At 40.6% G+C, this 18402-nt stretch overlaps 1 protein-coding gene across 4 annotated transcripts in view; it reads right to left on the minus strand.

The window, feature by feature from the left end:
• Positions 1 to 18402, minus strand: part of LOC129749632 (uncharacterized) — a 566714-nt gene that overhangs the window by 116280 nt on the left and 432032 nt on the right. For all 4 annotated transcript variants that reach the window (XM_055744666.1, XM_055744665.1, XM_055744664.1 and 1 more), the window contains exon 4: positions 182 to 287. In XM_055744666.1, coding sequence (XP_055600641.1) covers positions 182 to 287 — 106 coding nt within the window. The remainder of the gene's footprint in view (positions 1 to 181; positions 288 to 18402) is intronic.

The following is an 18402-nucleotide window of genomic DNA, read 5'->3' on the forward strand; positions in this document are numbered from 1 at the left end:
GTGAGACCTATAATTTTTTTCATATATTTTTTTTAAATAGCTTTAACGACCATAAAACCAAAATTATTTATTTGAGAACTTCTTTCTGGTATGTTTCAAAATCCTTTGAGGCTTAAAACTGTTGAATGTCAATTATTTAATCGGACAAAGTAAGTGTGGAATTAAACGAATTGGTACTCACCGAATCTGCAGCTCCGGCAGCGGCGAGATATCTCGCGCGTGGCAGTCAACCGTGATGAAGCCGTCTCCGTTCAGGTAGTAGTTGAGATCGAACTTGGACTCCTGAACTGTGAAATCGATTACAGAACAATGGAAGAGGAACGATTAAATGGATTAATAAAAATGAAGGATGCTTGAGACAGAGAATACAACAGCGGCAGAGATTAATTCCCGGAAACAGTTGCCATTGCCATCCATGGTGGTTGCAACTGTCGGTGCAAAAAAATCATTGTTCAAGGTGGTTCAGAAAAACAGTGAAAAGTATGAAAAGTAAAATATTTTATCCGAGTAGGTATCAGTGCAATTTTTCAAGTTTTTTGTGCATTTCAGTTTTAAAAGCCCATTTTAAATGCCGATAAAGACTCTTGACTAAAGTCTGTTTCACATAGAATCTGGAAGCATATTTTCATTTACTGCAGCGCCTCTAGTTGTCACATCGCGAATCTATTGACATTGTTTCGATCCGGATGGTTTGTTTACTTACACGGAAAATAATAAAAAGGTAAAATTTACCTTTTTGCGAGGTGATTTTTTTCCACCCCTCTTTCGAGGTGAATTTTACCTTTTTTTCATTCACCTAGCAAAAAGGTAAATTTTACCTTTTTTCAATTCACCTAGCAAAATGGTAAATTTTACCTTTTTCCCGTTCACCTAGCAAAATAGTAAATAATATCGTTTTCCCATTCACTGATTTGAAAGGTAAATGCTTGTTGGTTTGGTTGGTTTCTTCAATAAAAATGAAAACAAAATTCATTGAAAAATTTATATTTATTTTATAAATAAATAGGGACAATTCATTATATTATTTTTTAAATATATCACCTTGTTTAAAAAAATTATTGAGGTAAATTCTTTTTTCGCCAGGCTCGTGGCAATTCGACTTCTCGTTCTTCCGCGCCATAATGGCGACTTATCCAGTCAGGCCCGGCTTTTCCGGAATGATATCTGGAGGATGACGTGGAATACACCTCGAAGCTGGGCCGATCTGAAACAAATGCAAATTATTATGATGAGAACCAGCACAACTAAATAATAGCTAAGAAAACACTTACCATTCTGTTCCGATTTTTCCATATTGGCACGAAACAAAACTTCCCTTCTGAACGACAAAACAGCTTAACCTCAATAAACGGATTCGGCAAATAGTTACTTTTGTTCGAGATGAATTGTACCGTTTTGTTTAGCTCAATCCAGGTCGATTTCACCTCGCTACGAGGTAAGTTTTACCTTATTTGGATTTACCTTTTTTTCTAGGTGAATTATACTTTTTTATTGAGCTCAATTCAGGTGAACTTCACCTCGCTACGAGGTAAGATTTACCTTTTTTGGATTCACCTTTTTTCTCGGTGAATTGTACCTTTTTTCCAACCTCGATTCAGGTAAATTTTACCTCGCTGTGAGGTGAGTTTCACCTCGAAGAGGTAGAAGTTACCTTTTTGGCTTTCACGAGCGTTCACCTTTGCTAACTCGGTAAATTTTACCTTTTTATTATTTTCCGTGTAGTGGTGAAAATGTCATCAAGATTGAAGCAGTCAGTCAAAAGTTATCGACGATGGAACGCGAAAGGCGAGAGAAAATTCTGCACACTCACGTGGAGAAACCAACGTAGTCAGGGGTAAAGATCGCGAAATTCCTGAAATAACTAAAATCGACTGTAAATTCGGTGCTGCAACGTTACCGGGATACCCTTACGGTGGATCGAGCAAAACAAACCAGGCGTAAAAGTGGAACATATGACCGGAAGCTGCGAGCAAAGGTAGTTCGATCAGTTCACAACAATCCTGGAACCTCCTTGCGTGATTTGGCGAAAAAGTTCAAGACGAACCACAGTACAGCTCGACGAATTTGTTTGCAAGAACTTACTTACTTACTTAATGATCCCGCGCCGATCCTCCGGTGCATAGGACCGTGGTAAAAGACCTCCACTGTTGACGATCCAAAGCCAGCGTCTTCACCTTGTCCCAGTCAAGATTCTCGTCGATAGTTCGGATTTCAGCGGCTAGGCTTCGCCGCCACGAGTTTCTGGGCCTGCCTCTTCTTCGATGACCTTCTGGATTCCAATCTAGCGCCTCTCTGCAAATCTCGTTTTCATCTTTTCGCAGCGTGTTCCCAATCCATCTCCACTTACGTTCCCGAATCTCGATTTCTAGCGCCCTTTGATGACACCGGCGATGTAATAGCTCATTCGAGATCCAGTTGCCAGGCCACCAAGCGCGGATGATATTCCGCAGGCAGCGGTTTACAAATACTTGCAGTTTTCGCGTCGTCACCGCATATGTGCACCAAGTTTCGCACCTGTACAGCAATACGGATTTGACGTTTGAGTTGAAGATTCGGATTTTTGTTCGTAGAGAGATCTGGCGTGACCGCCAGATGTTTCGGAGACTCGCAAACGCAAATCGGGCCTTTCTGATCCGGGTTTCGATGTCTTTCTTGGTACCACCATCAGGCGTTATCTGGCTACCAAGATACTGGAAGCACTCCACTTTCTCAACTTGTTGCCCAGCTACCATGAAACTGGAGGGATTTCCTGTGTTGATCTCCATCGACGTGGTCTTTCCGACATTGACTTTGAGACCTGGTACCTTGGAACTTTCGGTGAGGTCGTCGAGTTTGCTCTGCATATCCGGTGGCGTTTGGGCGAGCAAAACAATATCGTCAGCCAAGTCAAGGTCGTTCAGTTGCGCCATTGTTGAAGGATTCCACGGCAATCCTCGGTTCGGTGCACAGTCGATCGATCCAGTCAGAATCTCATCCATTACGATTAGAAAAAGTAGCGGTGATAAAATACATCCTTGTCTCACTCTAGCAGTTACCGGAATTGGTTCGGACAAGACACCGTGTTTGCGAGAAGGCATGTATTTTTTTCCTCAAAGTGCAATGAAAACCCTACAAAATGACATTTTTACTTTTGTTGTACGTTATTTCTTTGCGGCGAAATGATCTATTTTATCCGACCAGATTCTATGTGAAACAGACTTTATTGTTACCCCTAAACGAAGAAAAAATGGCTAGTAAAATTTTCAACCATAACGTTAAGAGAATATCAATCGTGGATAAAATCTGAAGAATGTCATTCCTGATATTCTTGAAAATTCAGATACATACACTGTATCAAAAAATTGTCCGTACAGCACGTACCTTAAAATTCAAACAATCAAAAAGTGCACTTTTTCAGTAAATAAAAATACCACAATTACATCATTCGCTGCAAAAACTAGTCCTTTTTGTAGATCAGTATTACAAATGTTTATGAATTAAACCTTAAAAATAATCCAATTCATTTTGTATAGAAAGTCCCAAAAACGACGTCAAAAAATTGTCCGTACACTGAGGCCTTTGTCAAATATTAGTCAATGCTATAGATTTATATTTATGTTCAATAAGCTTACTTTCATTTGATCGTGTATTAAAAATATCAATGTAGAGAAAAAGAAATATAACGGGCAACTCTGTCGTGTGTAGGCAAACGAGAAACACGTTGTTTTATTTGCTCCGTAATATCCGAAAGTTACCACAGTTTTGGCGACGAGATAATTTCGGACACACGCGAAACGATTAGCTTATTACGGTTACGAGTCGTCGAGGCTGAAAATGGAAATAAAAGTGATCGGAAATTGATAAATCCGATTTCTAGAAGTTTGCTGCTTGGTTAGGAAGCCATTTTGCTTGTGCGGACTAGTGCTGAAGAAAAGTGAAAACCAGTTCTAGTGTGTGGGTACTGGCAATTGCACTTTTGCTGTTTACGTTGCTTGTGTGTATGAGTGAATTACTCGGAAATGGCAACTAACTCGAGAGCTGGAATTGCTAATGTGGTGCCTCCAACATTTGCGTTGGAACCTTTTGATAAAATCAAAACAAAGTGGTCGCGATGGGTAAAGCGATTTGAGGGCGCTTTAGAGATTTTTGGTGTTCCAGTGGCCAGTCGAAAAAACCTGATTTTGCATTACATGGGCACTGAAACTTACAACATCTTGTGCGATCACATAGCCCCCACAGAACCAGAGTGCAAAACGTATGAAGAAATAGTGACGGTGTTGGGAGAATACTTTGACCCGGAACCACTTGAAATGGTAGAGTTGTGGAAATTTCGACATCTAAAGCAGCTTGAAAATCAATCAGTGTTGGAATACGCAACCATGTTACAACGTGAATCGAAATATTGCAAGTTTGAGGACTACCTCCAGAAGGGTTTACGAAATCAGTTCGTGTTCGGTTTGCAAAATGAAAGAATCAAAGCGCGTTTGATTGAAGAAAGGGATTTGACGTTCGAGAAAGCAAAACAGGTGGCCGTTTCCATGGAGATTTCCGGCGAGGGAGCCTCTCTGTTGAACCGAAAGTTTCAAGAGCTGAACTTAACGGAGAAGGCAGAAGAAGTGGATCATGTTACACAGAGGGGTCGTCGAGAGCAGATTACCAATACATGCTACAGGTGCGGAAAAGAAGGACATTTGGCGAATCGTTGTGTACACATTGGAACATACTGTAGAGGGTGCAATAGGAAGGGCCATCTTAAGAAGGTTTGTATGAGACAAGGAGCCAGTTTCAAAAAAGAGTCTTCTCAGTACAAGTCTCAAAATAAGCCTTTTAAAAAGTACCACACCAACATGATTGAGGATGAAGCTGAACAAAAATTACAAGGTAATGGGGAACAAGATGATATCTGTGTATTTGATGTTTGCGAAATAAATGATGATAAACTTTATTCTAAGATTTTTGTAAACTTGAAAACAGGAGATAGCAAAATCAGATTTGAGGTAGATAGTGGGTCACCAGTATCCCTTATGAGCATTGTTGACAAAAACAAATTCCTCTGTGGCGTGCCACTGTTCGAAACAAGGCTTGGGTTAAAAAGTTATTGTGGAAGCAAAATTTCTGTATACGGTATGGTCAAAGTTAAGGTTAATTATAATGGGCAATCCAAGATCCTACGTTTGTATGTAGTAGAAGGAAATAGACATCCCTTACTCGGCCGTGAGTGGATGCGTGAGTTATCCCTGGATTGGAATAAGGTAATGAATTGTTCGAATGCAACCATTAATAATATTGTATCTTACTCTTATGATGGTAATGATATAACACACGTTTTGATGAATAAGTTTCCCACGGTGTTTGAGAAAACAATTGGTCTTATGCAAAATGTCCATGCGTCGTTGACTTTAAAACCTAATAGTAGACCTGTTTTTCTCAAAGCTCGCACTTTACCATTCTCAATTAGGAGTATCGTTGAAAAGGAAATTGACAATATGGTTCAAAATGGTGTTTTGGTGAAGGTTAACCACAGTGAATGGGCGACGCCCATCGTTCCAGTAATGAAATCGATTGATAAGGTTCGATTATGTGGTGACTACAAACTGACTGTCAATAAATGTCTCCTTGTTGATGAATATCCCCTACCTACCATCGATGAACTATTTGCAAATATGAGTGGAGGTGTGAAATTCTCTAAAATAGATTTAGCTCAGGCATATTTACAAATGAAAGTGCGTTCAGAACATCAACCAATTCTAACACTTAACACTCATCTTGGTTTATTTCAACCCACTCGTTTGATGTACGGTATTGCCTCTGGTCCAGCTATATTCCAAAGGGAAATTTCTCAGATTTTGAGTGGAATTCAAGGGATCTCAGTTTTTATAGACGATGTAAAAGTAACTGGTGTTGATGATGAATCTCATATGAACTCCCTATTCGAAGTTTTACGTAGATTCCAAAACCATAATATGCGGGTAAATTTATCGAAATGCGAATTTTTCACAGACAAAATAGAATATTGTGGATACGTCATAGACCGCCATGGGGTACACAAAATGCAGCAGAAAATAGCTGCTATTCAGGAAATGCCCAGGCCTCTAAACCGAGAACAGGTTCGTGCTTTTACAGGATTGGTAAATTACTATGGGAGATTTTTACCAAATCTCAGCAGCAAAATCTATCCAATCTATAATTTGTTGAAAGATAAATCTCCTTTTGTTTGGGATTCTAAATGCGAAGATGCTTTCAAATGGGTAAAAGCCGAAATGCAATCTGATAAAGTTTTGGCATATTATAACGAAAAATTGCCGCTTATACTAGCAACAGATGCTTCTCCATATGGCGTGGGTGCAGTGTTGAGCCACATGTATCCTGATGGAAATGAACGGCCTATTCAATATGCTTCTCAAACACTCAATTCTACACAACAAAAGTATGCACAGGTGGATAAGGAAGCATACGCTATAGTGTATGGGGTAAAGAAGTTTCATCAGTACTTGTTTGGCCGCAAATTTACATTAGTAACAGACAATAAAGCTGTGGCTCAAATATTTTCTCCGGAAAAGGGGTTACCTGCATTATCAGCACTACGTATGCAACATTACGCATTATTTCTAGAGTCTTTTAACTTTGAAATACGCTACCGTAACTCTAAGCAACATGCAAACGCTGACGGCATGTCACGTTTACCAATCGCTGATCCTTCTAGCAAAGACTATCTCGAAGTGGCTGACGTATTGGAATTAGAAAGAATACAAACATTACCAGTTTCAGTTGATGAGCTCCAACACCATACATCGAGAGACAACGAAGTGCGTAACTTAATGCAAGCTCTATCAACTGGCCGATTCGTTGGACCACATGATCGGTTTGGAATAGACCAAACCTATTTTTCTTTGCAAAATGGTTGTCTCATGCGAGGTTTACGAGTTTATGTCCCACCCTCTTTGCGTAATCGTGTTTTACAAGAGCTACATTCAGGGCATTTTGGAGTCTCAAGAATGAAATCCCTAGCCAGATCTTACTGTTGGTGGCAAAACATTGATCGCGATATAGAAGAGATTTCCAAAAATTGTCTGGATTGTGCCAGAGTGAGGAAGAACCCTATACCTGTTCCTGTTCACTGTTGGGAAAGACCAAATGAACCTTTCGAGAGAATTCATGCTGATTTTGCTGGCCCTTTCATGGGTCTATATTTCCTTATAATTGTTGATGCGTACTCTAAATGGCCCGAAGTAAAAGTTGTTAACGATATTACTACAGAAACTACTATTGAACATATGCACGAGTTTTTCGCTCGGTACGGTATACCTTCGGTTTTGGTAACTGATAGAGGTCCACAGTTCATGTCCGATGCGTTCCAAAAGTTTTTGAAAGCAAATACAGTTACTCATAAGACTGGTGCCCCTTACCATCCTGCCACGAACGGACAAGCTGAGCGTTACGTACAAACGTTTAAGGATAAGATAAAAGCTCTTAAATGTCCGCGTTCGATGGTTAAAAGGACCTTGTTAGACATTCTGTCAGCATATCGTCGTACGGTTCATCCTGCAACTGGGAAAAGCCCATCAATGATTGTTTTTGGCAGACAGATGAAAACTCGTATCGACCATATGATTCCACGACAGCGAAATAATAGCATGACCAGAGGGGAAGATATTCCCATTCGTTCCTTTGAAGTTGGCAGTAGAGTTGCTGCTCGTGATTTCCTTTCTGCTTCCGAGAAATGGAAATTTGGTACGGTTTGCAATAAGCTTGGGAAATTACATTACGAGATTGAACTTGATGATGGAAGAGTATGGAAGCGTCATATTGATCAATTGAGACCTGGTCCATTAGATGCTTCCCAAAGTTCTTTTGATGAGTACCTCCGCATTAGAGGTAATAAACCAAGTCCCTCTTTCGAAAACCCTGAAAGGTCCTTTGAAACTAATAACTCTTCTCCGACTCCTCACCTTGAAGAAACCATCACGTTGTCTCCTCAATCTCATGAAGTTTCTCAGAAAACTGAATCCCCTGACAATAATGCTCATAGCGGTACTGAACCCTCGTTAGGAGAGCTTCCAAAAAGCTTAGAAACTACTGGGTTTCAAAATGTAAGACGTTCAGCTAGACAAATAAAAGCTCCTTCTAGATTAAATCTGTAGTTTGATCCATGTAGGAATATTTGAGTATTTTGTTAAGTTAGAACACTTCAGCTGAGAGGGGGAGAATTGCTATAGATTTATATTTATGTTCAATAAGCTTACTTTCATTTGATCGTGTATTAAAAATATCAATGTAGAGAAAAAGAAATATAACGGGCAACTCTGTCGTGTGTAGGCAAACGAGAAACACGTTGTTTTATTTGCTCCGTAATATCCGAAAGTTACCACAGTCAAGTAAACAGTTATGTGTCAGTCTGTGAAACGCAGAAACGTGAATTGAATCTCAGCAAAGACAATTTCCAGTGGTCTGAGCGATAAATACGGTAAAATGAACTTAATTTAGCACAAATCAGCAGATTTCAACAATTTGTGGATTAAATTAACTAGAAAATATCTTCTCCTCACAAAAAAAAAAATACCTGTTGACATCCGGAAACTGATTGCTGACCTGAAGAATGACGGTAAAAGCTGGTCCGAAATTTATTTATTTACTTGTCTTCGAATTACGCATAGAATAGTAAAACGGCCATGATCGTCGGTTCAGTATGTCCTTCAGAACTTGAGGAAGACTAACTCCCTGGAGACTAATCGTATCTATAAGCTGATGGTTGGTTTGATCGTATTTTCGGGTCAGAACCAAACAATCATATTTATATTCCTGTAGACGCGTAATATGACTGATAAATCTATTTATTTTTCTCCATAAATGAATTTCAAGTTTCCGGTGCCATTTGCGCTGAAGGCATACCACACCATTACATGGTCACCACCGTGCTTAACTGTCTGTCACAAATTTTTCGGATCCAATTCAGTATTTGGATTACGCCATACTCTTACATCTCCGTCAGACCCAAAAATATTAAATTAGCTTTCGTCAGCGAATATGACGTTCTGCCAGAACTCTTCCGGTTCCAGGACATACTTTTGAGCGTATTCCAGCCACTTTTTCTTATTTTTAGCAGATATAAACGGCTTCTTCAGAGCAACACGACCTTGGTATTTTTTCTCATGAAGTATGTTCCGTACCGTTTGAGGATGAACCTGTATGTTTTCAAAAATTTAAGACTGTCTGCTAGTTTCGGGGCACTGATTTTAGGATTCTGACTGATTTCTCTGACAATGATGCGATGGTGACGATCCGTAAGTTTCTGTTTGCGGCCTCTTCCTGGAGTGGTCTCCAGGGAGTTAGTCTTCTTAAAGTTCTGAAGGGCATACTGAACCGACGATCGTGGCCGTTTCATTATACCTGTAATTTCGAACAAGCTTTTACCGTCATTTTTCAAGTCAGCAATCAGTTTCCGGATGTCAACGGGTATTTTTTGTGAGGAGCAGACATTTTCTCGTTCATTTTTGTGGATTTAATTAACAGGAAAATGTTTGCTTTTCACAAAAAAATACCCTTTGACATCCGGAAACACGAAAATCTACTGATTTATGCTAGATAAAGTTCTTTTTATCGTATTTATCGCTCAGACCACTGGAAATTGTCTTTGTTGAGATTCAATTCACGTTTCAGCGTTTCACAGACTGACACATAACTGTTTACTTGACTAATATTTGACAAAGGCCTCAGTGTACGGACAATTTTTTGACGTCGTTTTTGGGACTTTCTATACAAAATGAATTGGATTATTTTTAAGGTTTAATTCATAAACATTTGTAATACTGATCTACAAAAAGGACTAGTTTTTGCAGCGAATGATGTAATTGTAGTATTTTTATTGACTGAAAAAGTGCACTTTTTGATTGTTTGGATTTCAAAGTACGTGCTGTACGGACAATTTTTTGATACAGTGTATGTAATGGACCAGTCTATCGATAAAAATATTTCATCATTGTTGCATTCAAATTTATTTTATTTCATTAGTCTTAAAATTGATACGTTTCAATCTATTGTCAACAATAACTCATCCAAAAACTCAACCCCACATTAAGCAGCGTAAGCGTGTAGAAAGAATAAACGCAAAAATAAAGGAAGGATCCTGAGCGTGTAGAAAATGAGTAAACGATATGGAGCGTGCAGAGAAAATGAGTAAACGATTGCAGGATTGGAGAGAAACGTCAGAATCGTTTCCGGTGCGCGAGGTGAAAGTTCGGCATAGGGGAGGAGCGGGCTATATGCGCCTATTAAGCAGAATACTTATTTAATCAAATATTACATCGAATGTGTGTACAAAAACTATATACACATGACCAGACATCTGTTTTCTATACATTGGAGTAATTTTTGTGTTGAAATCTCCTTCCGTTTTTGAGAAATCGATTTTATTATAACTGTTGTCAAAATTGTCGAACTTCAAACTGTGCTGGCTAAACGCGCCTATTTATGTTTCAGGCAAAATTTCTATTCTTCTGTTTAATTTCATTATAAATGCTAGAAACTGATAACTTTCATACAACAAAGCTGAAGTTTTATAAAAATCTAAGTCTTTTATATTTTTATGGAACAAACAAAATTTAGGGTTTTCATCATATGGAAGAATTTCATTCCTAAGATAAATTTTATCAAATCTGTTTTGAGATCTTCAATTCGCTCTTAAGATGTTGATTCGAGCTTAGATTTGAGGTTTTAATGATAAAAATCATATATTTATTCTATTTAATCTGTTATTTAAATGTAACGGCATTTTACAAACATAATGGGGGCATACAAAAACACTCTCTTATACCACTTTCCCATCATTATGAAACCACCATAAAAGCTTCAATTTTTTTTAACTTCCAAGGTTCATTTGAATAAGAAACAAAAACCACACAACTTATTGTTTTAAGCTTCTTTTCGTATAATTTTTAAAAGTCCAAATATTACATCTAAATGTATCAAAACCTTGTATGTATTTTCAATTTTTTTTTAGTTGGTTTATTCATAAAATTCTTTCTTGCCTTATGTTCAAAGCGTATCACCCTCAAAATGCATTGATTAGATATGTTGTCTTGTTAGCCATTTCGTCAAACGACCGTAGGCGCATTTAACCCGATAGGCCCATTTAGGAAACCTTTCCCCTACGCAAAAAATCATCGCGAGCTAAACCTTGTGCTGTCCCAGGGGAAAAGTCTGGAAAAAGACACGGAAGCGTGCCATAAGCTCCGGAAAGTAAAGAAAAAACTTGGCAAACAGCCATACCGCACCACGTGCATCTTTACACCGGACCATCTAACAGCAAATTGGGCTCTGTGTCAGCGAAAAGGCAAATTCAGCCGAAAAAATTCGGCTTGTGAAGGGTCGAGGCGAGGAAAAAGATCGAAGAAAAGGTCGCTCAGGCGGCCTTTTTTCTTTTATTTACACTCTCATCTCGCTGGTTTCCTCGGGGACTTCCCACAGGGCCGGCAAACGACAATTCTACTCGTCCAATCGGCTCCAGTCTGCTTTCGATGGCCGCAACAGTGGCATAACATCCAGTGGAACCTCAGCTAAATCCAAGGGCCTCTGATCGTCGCACCAGTGGCGAAAAAATCCCGGAGACGATCGCCAAATCCGAGGCTTCCGATTGCCGAATCCAAGGCTTCCGATCGCCAAACCAGTGGCGTAACAAATCGGTACTGAATCCGTTCGTTTTTCATCGCCGCACCAGTGGCGAAAGAATCCCGATGATACTGCTGCCGAACCGGAGCGAATTTCACCGCCTCAGCTGGGGCAAACATTCGATCGCCGCACTAGTGGCGAAGAAATCCCGGCGAACCGGTGCAAATAGGACCGCTTTCCATCGCCGCATCCGTAGCGAAGAACATCTGGTGACACAGCCGCCGTAAAGGTTCGCTTTTCGTCGCCGCACCAGTGGCGAAATAATCCCTGCAAACAACCGGTGGAATACCTCCGCCAAATCAGAGGGCGTTCGATCGTCGCACTAGTGGCGAAGTAACTCCGGCGAACCGGTGCCGAATCCGTATGCTTTTCGTCGCCGCACCAGTGGCGAAAGAATCCCGGTGGTACCGCTGCCGATCTGGACCTAGTTCCATCTCCGCACCAGAGGCGAAGAAAATCCTGACGTACCGGTGCCGAATCCTTTCGCTAGCCATCGCCCAATCAGTGGTGAAGAACATCCGTTGGAACAGCCGCCAATTCGAACCGAATCGAACCGCACAGCCACCGAATCGAACCACTTTCCATCGCCGCAGCAGGCGATGAACAGCCGCCAATTCAGAACGAATTTCGATCACCATATCAGTGGTGAACATACGCTGGCACAGCCGCCGAATCGAACCGAAGTCAATCGCTGCATCCGTGGAGAATATCCGGTGGAGCAGCCGCCGAAGTCCATCGCCTCATCAGGGGCGAACGTCCGCAGGAACAGCCGCCAATCCGGACCGAATTCCATCGCCGCCTCAGGGGCGAACATCTGGCGGACAGGTGCCAAGTCCGTGCACAGCAGATCGTCGCCCTAGTGGCGAATATCCAATGGCCGCCAAATCCGAGGCATCCGAGGAAGGAAGAAGCACATTGAAAATTTCTGAAAGCCTGTAAGTACACGCTATCTAGGAAAAGATAGGTGGTTTGAGTTCTAGAAAATGTGAAAAAAATGCTTTTAATCAGAAACTTGCAATTTATTGCACAGAAATCACAATACTTTACTTGGTTGAGTTTTCAATTAGAAAGCTAAAAGCACTAAGATAAAAGCTCGGGTCTATTGGAATTGATTTTGACAGTTCTTTTGTTTCGAGTGGAATTTTGCGCTTGAGACGTCGCTTCTCTTACATGTAAATTCACTACTCTCCGGTTCTTCATCAGGTGTGAGGTTATGAACCCATTGGTGATTGTAAATTTTGAAAAGCTACTAGATCAAAATGTACAATAAAGATATATGACCATATAGGTATCATGAATTCATATCTATGCCAGGCCTTGGCAACGATATACAATCCGTATGCAGCACATCTATCAAATTAAGGCATTTTTCCTCATATTTAAGCTTTCATCTCCTATGCTCTCAAGGCAAAAAAAACTTGAATCTGAGGGAAAAAAGCATTAAAACGAGATTCACCAGCACTTATTTAAAACATGTTGGTCACACGATACATAGACAAATCCTGTATCGTTGCCGGGGCCTGTCGGAGTTTGATCTTTGCTGGCTAATTGTAGTCAGCCTCGATCGATTCGAAGTAAGCGTGCTGCTTATGCGCCACCCTAAAAGGGACAGCACACCAAGATTGAGTTGCCCGGCTGAGACCCACTTCAAGGCGAGTCCAGGTAATTTATCCGATCAGATAACGGACCGATCAAGGTTGACTTCCGTATCAGCAAGCCAATAAAACTCGAGAAATTCTCGGTCACACTCCCAAAAATTATCAAATCCTAGAAGATATTTCTAACGACATCCGGTACGATATCACTCATTCCTGAGATAATCATCATAGGACTACCAATAACCCATCACCAACGCGCGAACGTTAGTGGAAGTGCACAAAGCTAAGATCATTCAAAATTCAAAATAGAACACGCCACGCGGAGTGATGGAATTCAGAAATCATAAAAATCAAACTTTCTGGGAGTTTTAGTTCATACATGTATTTAGCATAATGAGGAAATTCACGTAGAGTTGAAAAGACGGTGTATTTACAATGAGTTTGTGTTCATTTTTTAATTGAGGTAAGTTGGTATGATTTTGGAATTCATTCAATTTTCATTTCTTAAACTTAGTCTATATGTACATATTTTTCATCCTATCCTCTCCTACCAGTGCGTGCGATGTTTTAAAATCTACTCCCTATCTACCTGCAGTGCTTTTGCCGATGGTCAGTTGGCAAAATCCATCGAATGCTGTACAGCGAGAAGTTATGTTGTCTTGCAGGGGTCGTCTATAAATCAAGTGACGTAGGCCTACGATTTATGTTTCGATATGTTAAAAGCTCGAAACATTAATTTTCCATGCCACATTTGCTATGATGGCAAAAACAGCAAATCATGTGCTGAAGTTACGGCTGCCGTGGTACGGCCTCTGTTGGGGAGAAGGCAAGAGCGAATAATGCAAAATTGACTCACCGATTAAGCATAAGGTTCAAACCTGTGGCCGTGGTGTAGCTGGCTCCGACTTTCTGCGAGAGCTTGGCGGTCGGTGTCTCTGCTGACGTCCAACACTGTTGCAGCTCTTAATGAGGATGCGCTCCTGATCCGCTGGCAAGCTAGGTGAGGTTTTGGCGGTGGCTTTTCCAAACGAAGATGATGATGGTATGGTGAAAAAGCTCTTGCCAATGCTTCGCTCTCGGTACACTCGTGGATTCGGACACCCGCTGGGCGATCGGTCGCAATAGAATTGGCGGTGCGATTTTGTAGGCCGACCTCGTGGCGTGGAATCCGTTCAACCGAGTGATCGATCTTGAATCCGGTTCGTGGCTGAAGTATGCTGGGTGTAACTGCTGTGGATGAAACAGGTGCGCCTATATGGCAGCCAACGGAATTAGCACTTGCACGGGCACGGTATCTTCGCACGTCTTTACCTGGCTAGTTAAAACCCTTTCCCACACGCACTGTTTTGCCTAGGGCGCGATGTGTAGCCTAAAGACGGGGCTACACGAAATAAAAAGTTATAAAATTCACAATTTCTAAACTACATCACTATATTGAGGTACCTTTTCTTTAAGAAAGGTGAAGAAAACGAATCGCGAATCAAAGGCACTTCCACACGCGATCACTAATCGGATCCAAGTAATTGGAAGTGTGCACCCTCAGTTCAGGGAAAGCGATATCGAGCGTTGACCCCAAGCGGAAATACGTTAATCCCGAACAGTCTTTAGAAACTCTTCGGGGTTCTGACGATCTCAGTTCGTCGCACGTTCTATTGACTGTGATTCGGGTTTTGCTTTCCCTTTCCACATCATGTCGCCAAACTAGATGAAAAAACTTTGAAGAAAGTAAGCATGGGATTCATTCTTCGATCGAAATCGACAAAGCCATCGAATCGACCAAAGCTGCTTGCATACTAAAAGGCGACCCGAAACAATGTTCAGCTAAATGAAGAATTTTTGCTTAACCAAAGGTGCGACCGCTACATAACACCGGACTTGTTTTACGAAAATTTGGTTTTCGGAGCAAATCCAAATTTTCGTAGGGTGAAATTTAACTAAATTTCTTATTGTATGGCTATGGCTATGTACAGAAAAAAAAACTAAACCTAACTCCATAAACTATTTTTCAATTGATTTATATATATACAAATATTTTAGTCTTTTATGCAATGAAAAGCTATTCTCGTTTTTGATTTCCTCCCTTGCGTACTTACAATCTGGTTCTGAATTGTAACTTCATTAACATTCCCTAACAGTATTTCCCCAAAACTGATAAATTCGGCTTGATCACCCCAATAATTATTTTGGAAAACAAATCTTCTTGCCGAATTTATCGCAATGTCAATCGTTTTGTCGCTCATCAAGTAACAAAATCGATGACCTACCAGACATCTATATTGCAGATGTTCTAACACCGGTACATTCACCGGTTAATGAATGGCTGCCTTAAAACTCCTCAAACAAAATTGCTTATTCCGTAGCTCCTACTCCAAACTTAAGTTTGGACACGCGAGCAATTTCCGCTCGAACAATCAAGATTGATTGTGCAAAACTACAATTCGAATTGCAACTGCATACCGTATACCCTTAACCCCGTTGCTCAAACATGTTCAAAAAACCAAGCAACCCATGTACGCAAGCGAAGGCATCAAACGCGAGTGTAAACAAAACAGTTCAGTTGAAAATTTTGTGTGCTTTCCTTTTTTCGAGTTATTCCCGGATTTTAACTGCAAAAACTTTCCGAAAATACTATTAAACAAGTAATAAGTGTGGCTACTATCGATATATTGGTGAGTAATGTGACTTTTCTTTTTCCAGGTTCCAGAAACGACGATTCTACGAAGAGGGGAAGAAATGTTGCTGCGATGTTTTCCTGCTGTTGGTTTCTCATTGCAATTTGCTGCTGTTCTGCCCATACATTGCTATGCTCTGTCGAAAAATCAATCGACCTCGACTAACTTGAGCTAATTGCAACAGTGCAGGACGGGTGTTTCCGTTCGGATTATTACTGCCGGATATTTAAGACACCTTCGTAAACTCCAATCACTGCCCCTATAATTGGTATGGATTTGTGTTTGCCGGAATATTACGCGCTGGATACTGGACCGTCAGAAAGATGCTACTGGAGTACGACCGTTTTGAAGAATGCTCCGCTTTCACCTACCATGAAAAGGAAAATGTATTCGTTCCCCAGGTAAGATTCCGAACTATTACTAATCTTTTCTTTTTTTCTTTTTAGGTGCTATCAGAAGCCGGTGCTCCCCCAGAGGCTACCAACTGCTCGTTCCTGATTGGATTTTGATTGGATGTGGAGCATACAACGACAAACTCCTCCCGATATGACTTTCCCAACGGATAATCCATCCCGGATGGCCCTGAAGAGTGCTCAAAGGATGTAGGCTTCGGAGACCATCGAAACGTCCTATTCCCGTTCATCACTGTTTTTTCCTAGTACACGGAACGATGAAATGTTGCCTAGCAACTTATAAACATGCGTTTATGTACGCCTCATATTCATGGTTTTCCGCTAGAGGAACCTAAGGATAATCCAGTACTCCTCCTGATGTCCTGCTCCTTCCAGAGCCGTCCGTGCCTTTCCCGGAAAGAATTAGCGACTCCAAATACCTCCACGGATCGTCTCGTGTTGTGCCAGGACGTGGAACAACCATTGGAAGAACGACTGAAGCCCCTCCCCCAGTTCAAACTTTCACCCATTCCATGAAGTTGGACCCCATGACAAGGCTTTAGAATCAGCCAACCATTACGTGGTAGGAAAGGTTGTTTAACTCACTCCACGTATAATATCTGAATCTAAAAATTAAACTAATATTTTCAACAAAATTAATAAAACAACGAAAGCAAAAAAAAAACACCAACCCACTAAAATTGAAAAATAATATATACAAAAAAATAATTCTTCCACCTAGATTCAATAAGTACTCGATGTTAGATTCAATAAGGACCTATTGTAATCTTAGTTCATAAGGGAAGAAACAAATCTGTAAGTGGATACAAAAATACCACAGTAATTTTAGGTCTAACAGTAGGTTAAGATTGTGAACTTAAAACTAACATTATTTAAGGAATGGAATTGAAAAGAAAAATGAGATGAGGTTTATGAAAACTTAGGGCTAAGGTTAGGGAAAATGAGCGGATGCAAGATTTGCTAACCTCCATCTCATTCCAATATTTACACTATTTACAATGTCGCGATCGGGTAACACACTTTTTTTTTCGCGGTTTTTTTTTTTGTTTGCAAGTTTCGCGTTAACTTATCTCCCACGTTTCATTACTATTGTAGTTGCTCTCTATAGCGACTGCGAACACTCCTAGACCACTTTCTAAATTTCAAAATATGTTGAAGCAGGCTCGACATACTTTATGTTGCTCAACATCGTCTGAACTTGATTGATAGACTTCTGAGTCTTACCGCGATCAGCGTTCGGTTTTCCCCATCACCGAACTCACGCTTTTGGCTTCCGATTGCTCGTACTCCTCATCAACGTCATCGACTCCGAGTTTTATGGATAGAAGGTCATCGTTCGCGCGGTAAACCGTGGAACTCGCTCTGATTTTCGTGTCGAGGGGAACGCAAAAGTTGTTTCAACATTTCTTGAAAAAAGATAAGCTATTTAAGAGTTTCGTTAAAAATTATCTTTCCCACATTCATATACAAGATCTCTTCCGGTAGTTTAAGGATTTGAGGAAGGCAGCCAAATGATGCGATCTTGTTCGAGTGGTTTTTAATTTTAATAACTGAGCAAGAGCTTCATAGTACCTTGTCAAACCTATTAAATAGGCCTACATAGCTTTGATGTTTCAACTTATGAACCATCTGCGAGCTTCTTCAGGAACTTGCAATGAAAAATTCCTAAACGTTTTCCTTCTAAATTTTCAATGTCGTAGCAGTGACTTCCTACCACCCTCTTGACGACTGCTTGGACATATTTTGGGGCTAGCTTCCCACAGTACCCTCTCCCCTTGTCCGACTGCTCCGTATTCTTCTTCAGAACTTTCTCACCCACGGAATAGGTTGGACAGTTTGCATTAGATCTCAGATTATAATACGTCGAGTGTTTCTGATACGCCTTTTTCAGGTTTTCTTGTATTTCTTTGAACAATTTATCCCTCTCTTTCGGTTCTAACTGTTCCCCACCATCGGTCGTGTCCCTGAGATGTCGGTATTCGCGTCCGTCAGAAATCCTATTGCGGCCAAACAGAACAAAATACGGCGAGTAACGGGTAGCTTCGTGTACCGAATTTCGTACGGCATCGGCAATCT

This window comes from Uranotaenia lowii, chromosome 2, assembly GCF_029784155.1.
Source record: "Uranotaenia lowii strain MFRU-FL chromosome 2, ASM2978415v1, whole genome shotgun sequence".
NCBI lineage: Eukaryota > Metazoa > Arthropoda > Insecta > Diptera > Culicidae > Uranotaenia > Uranotaenia lowii.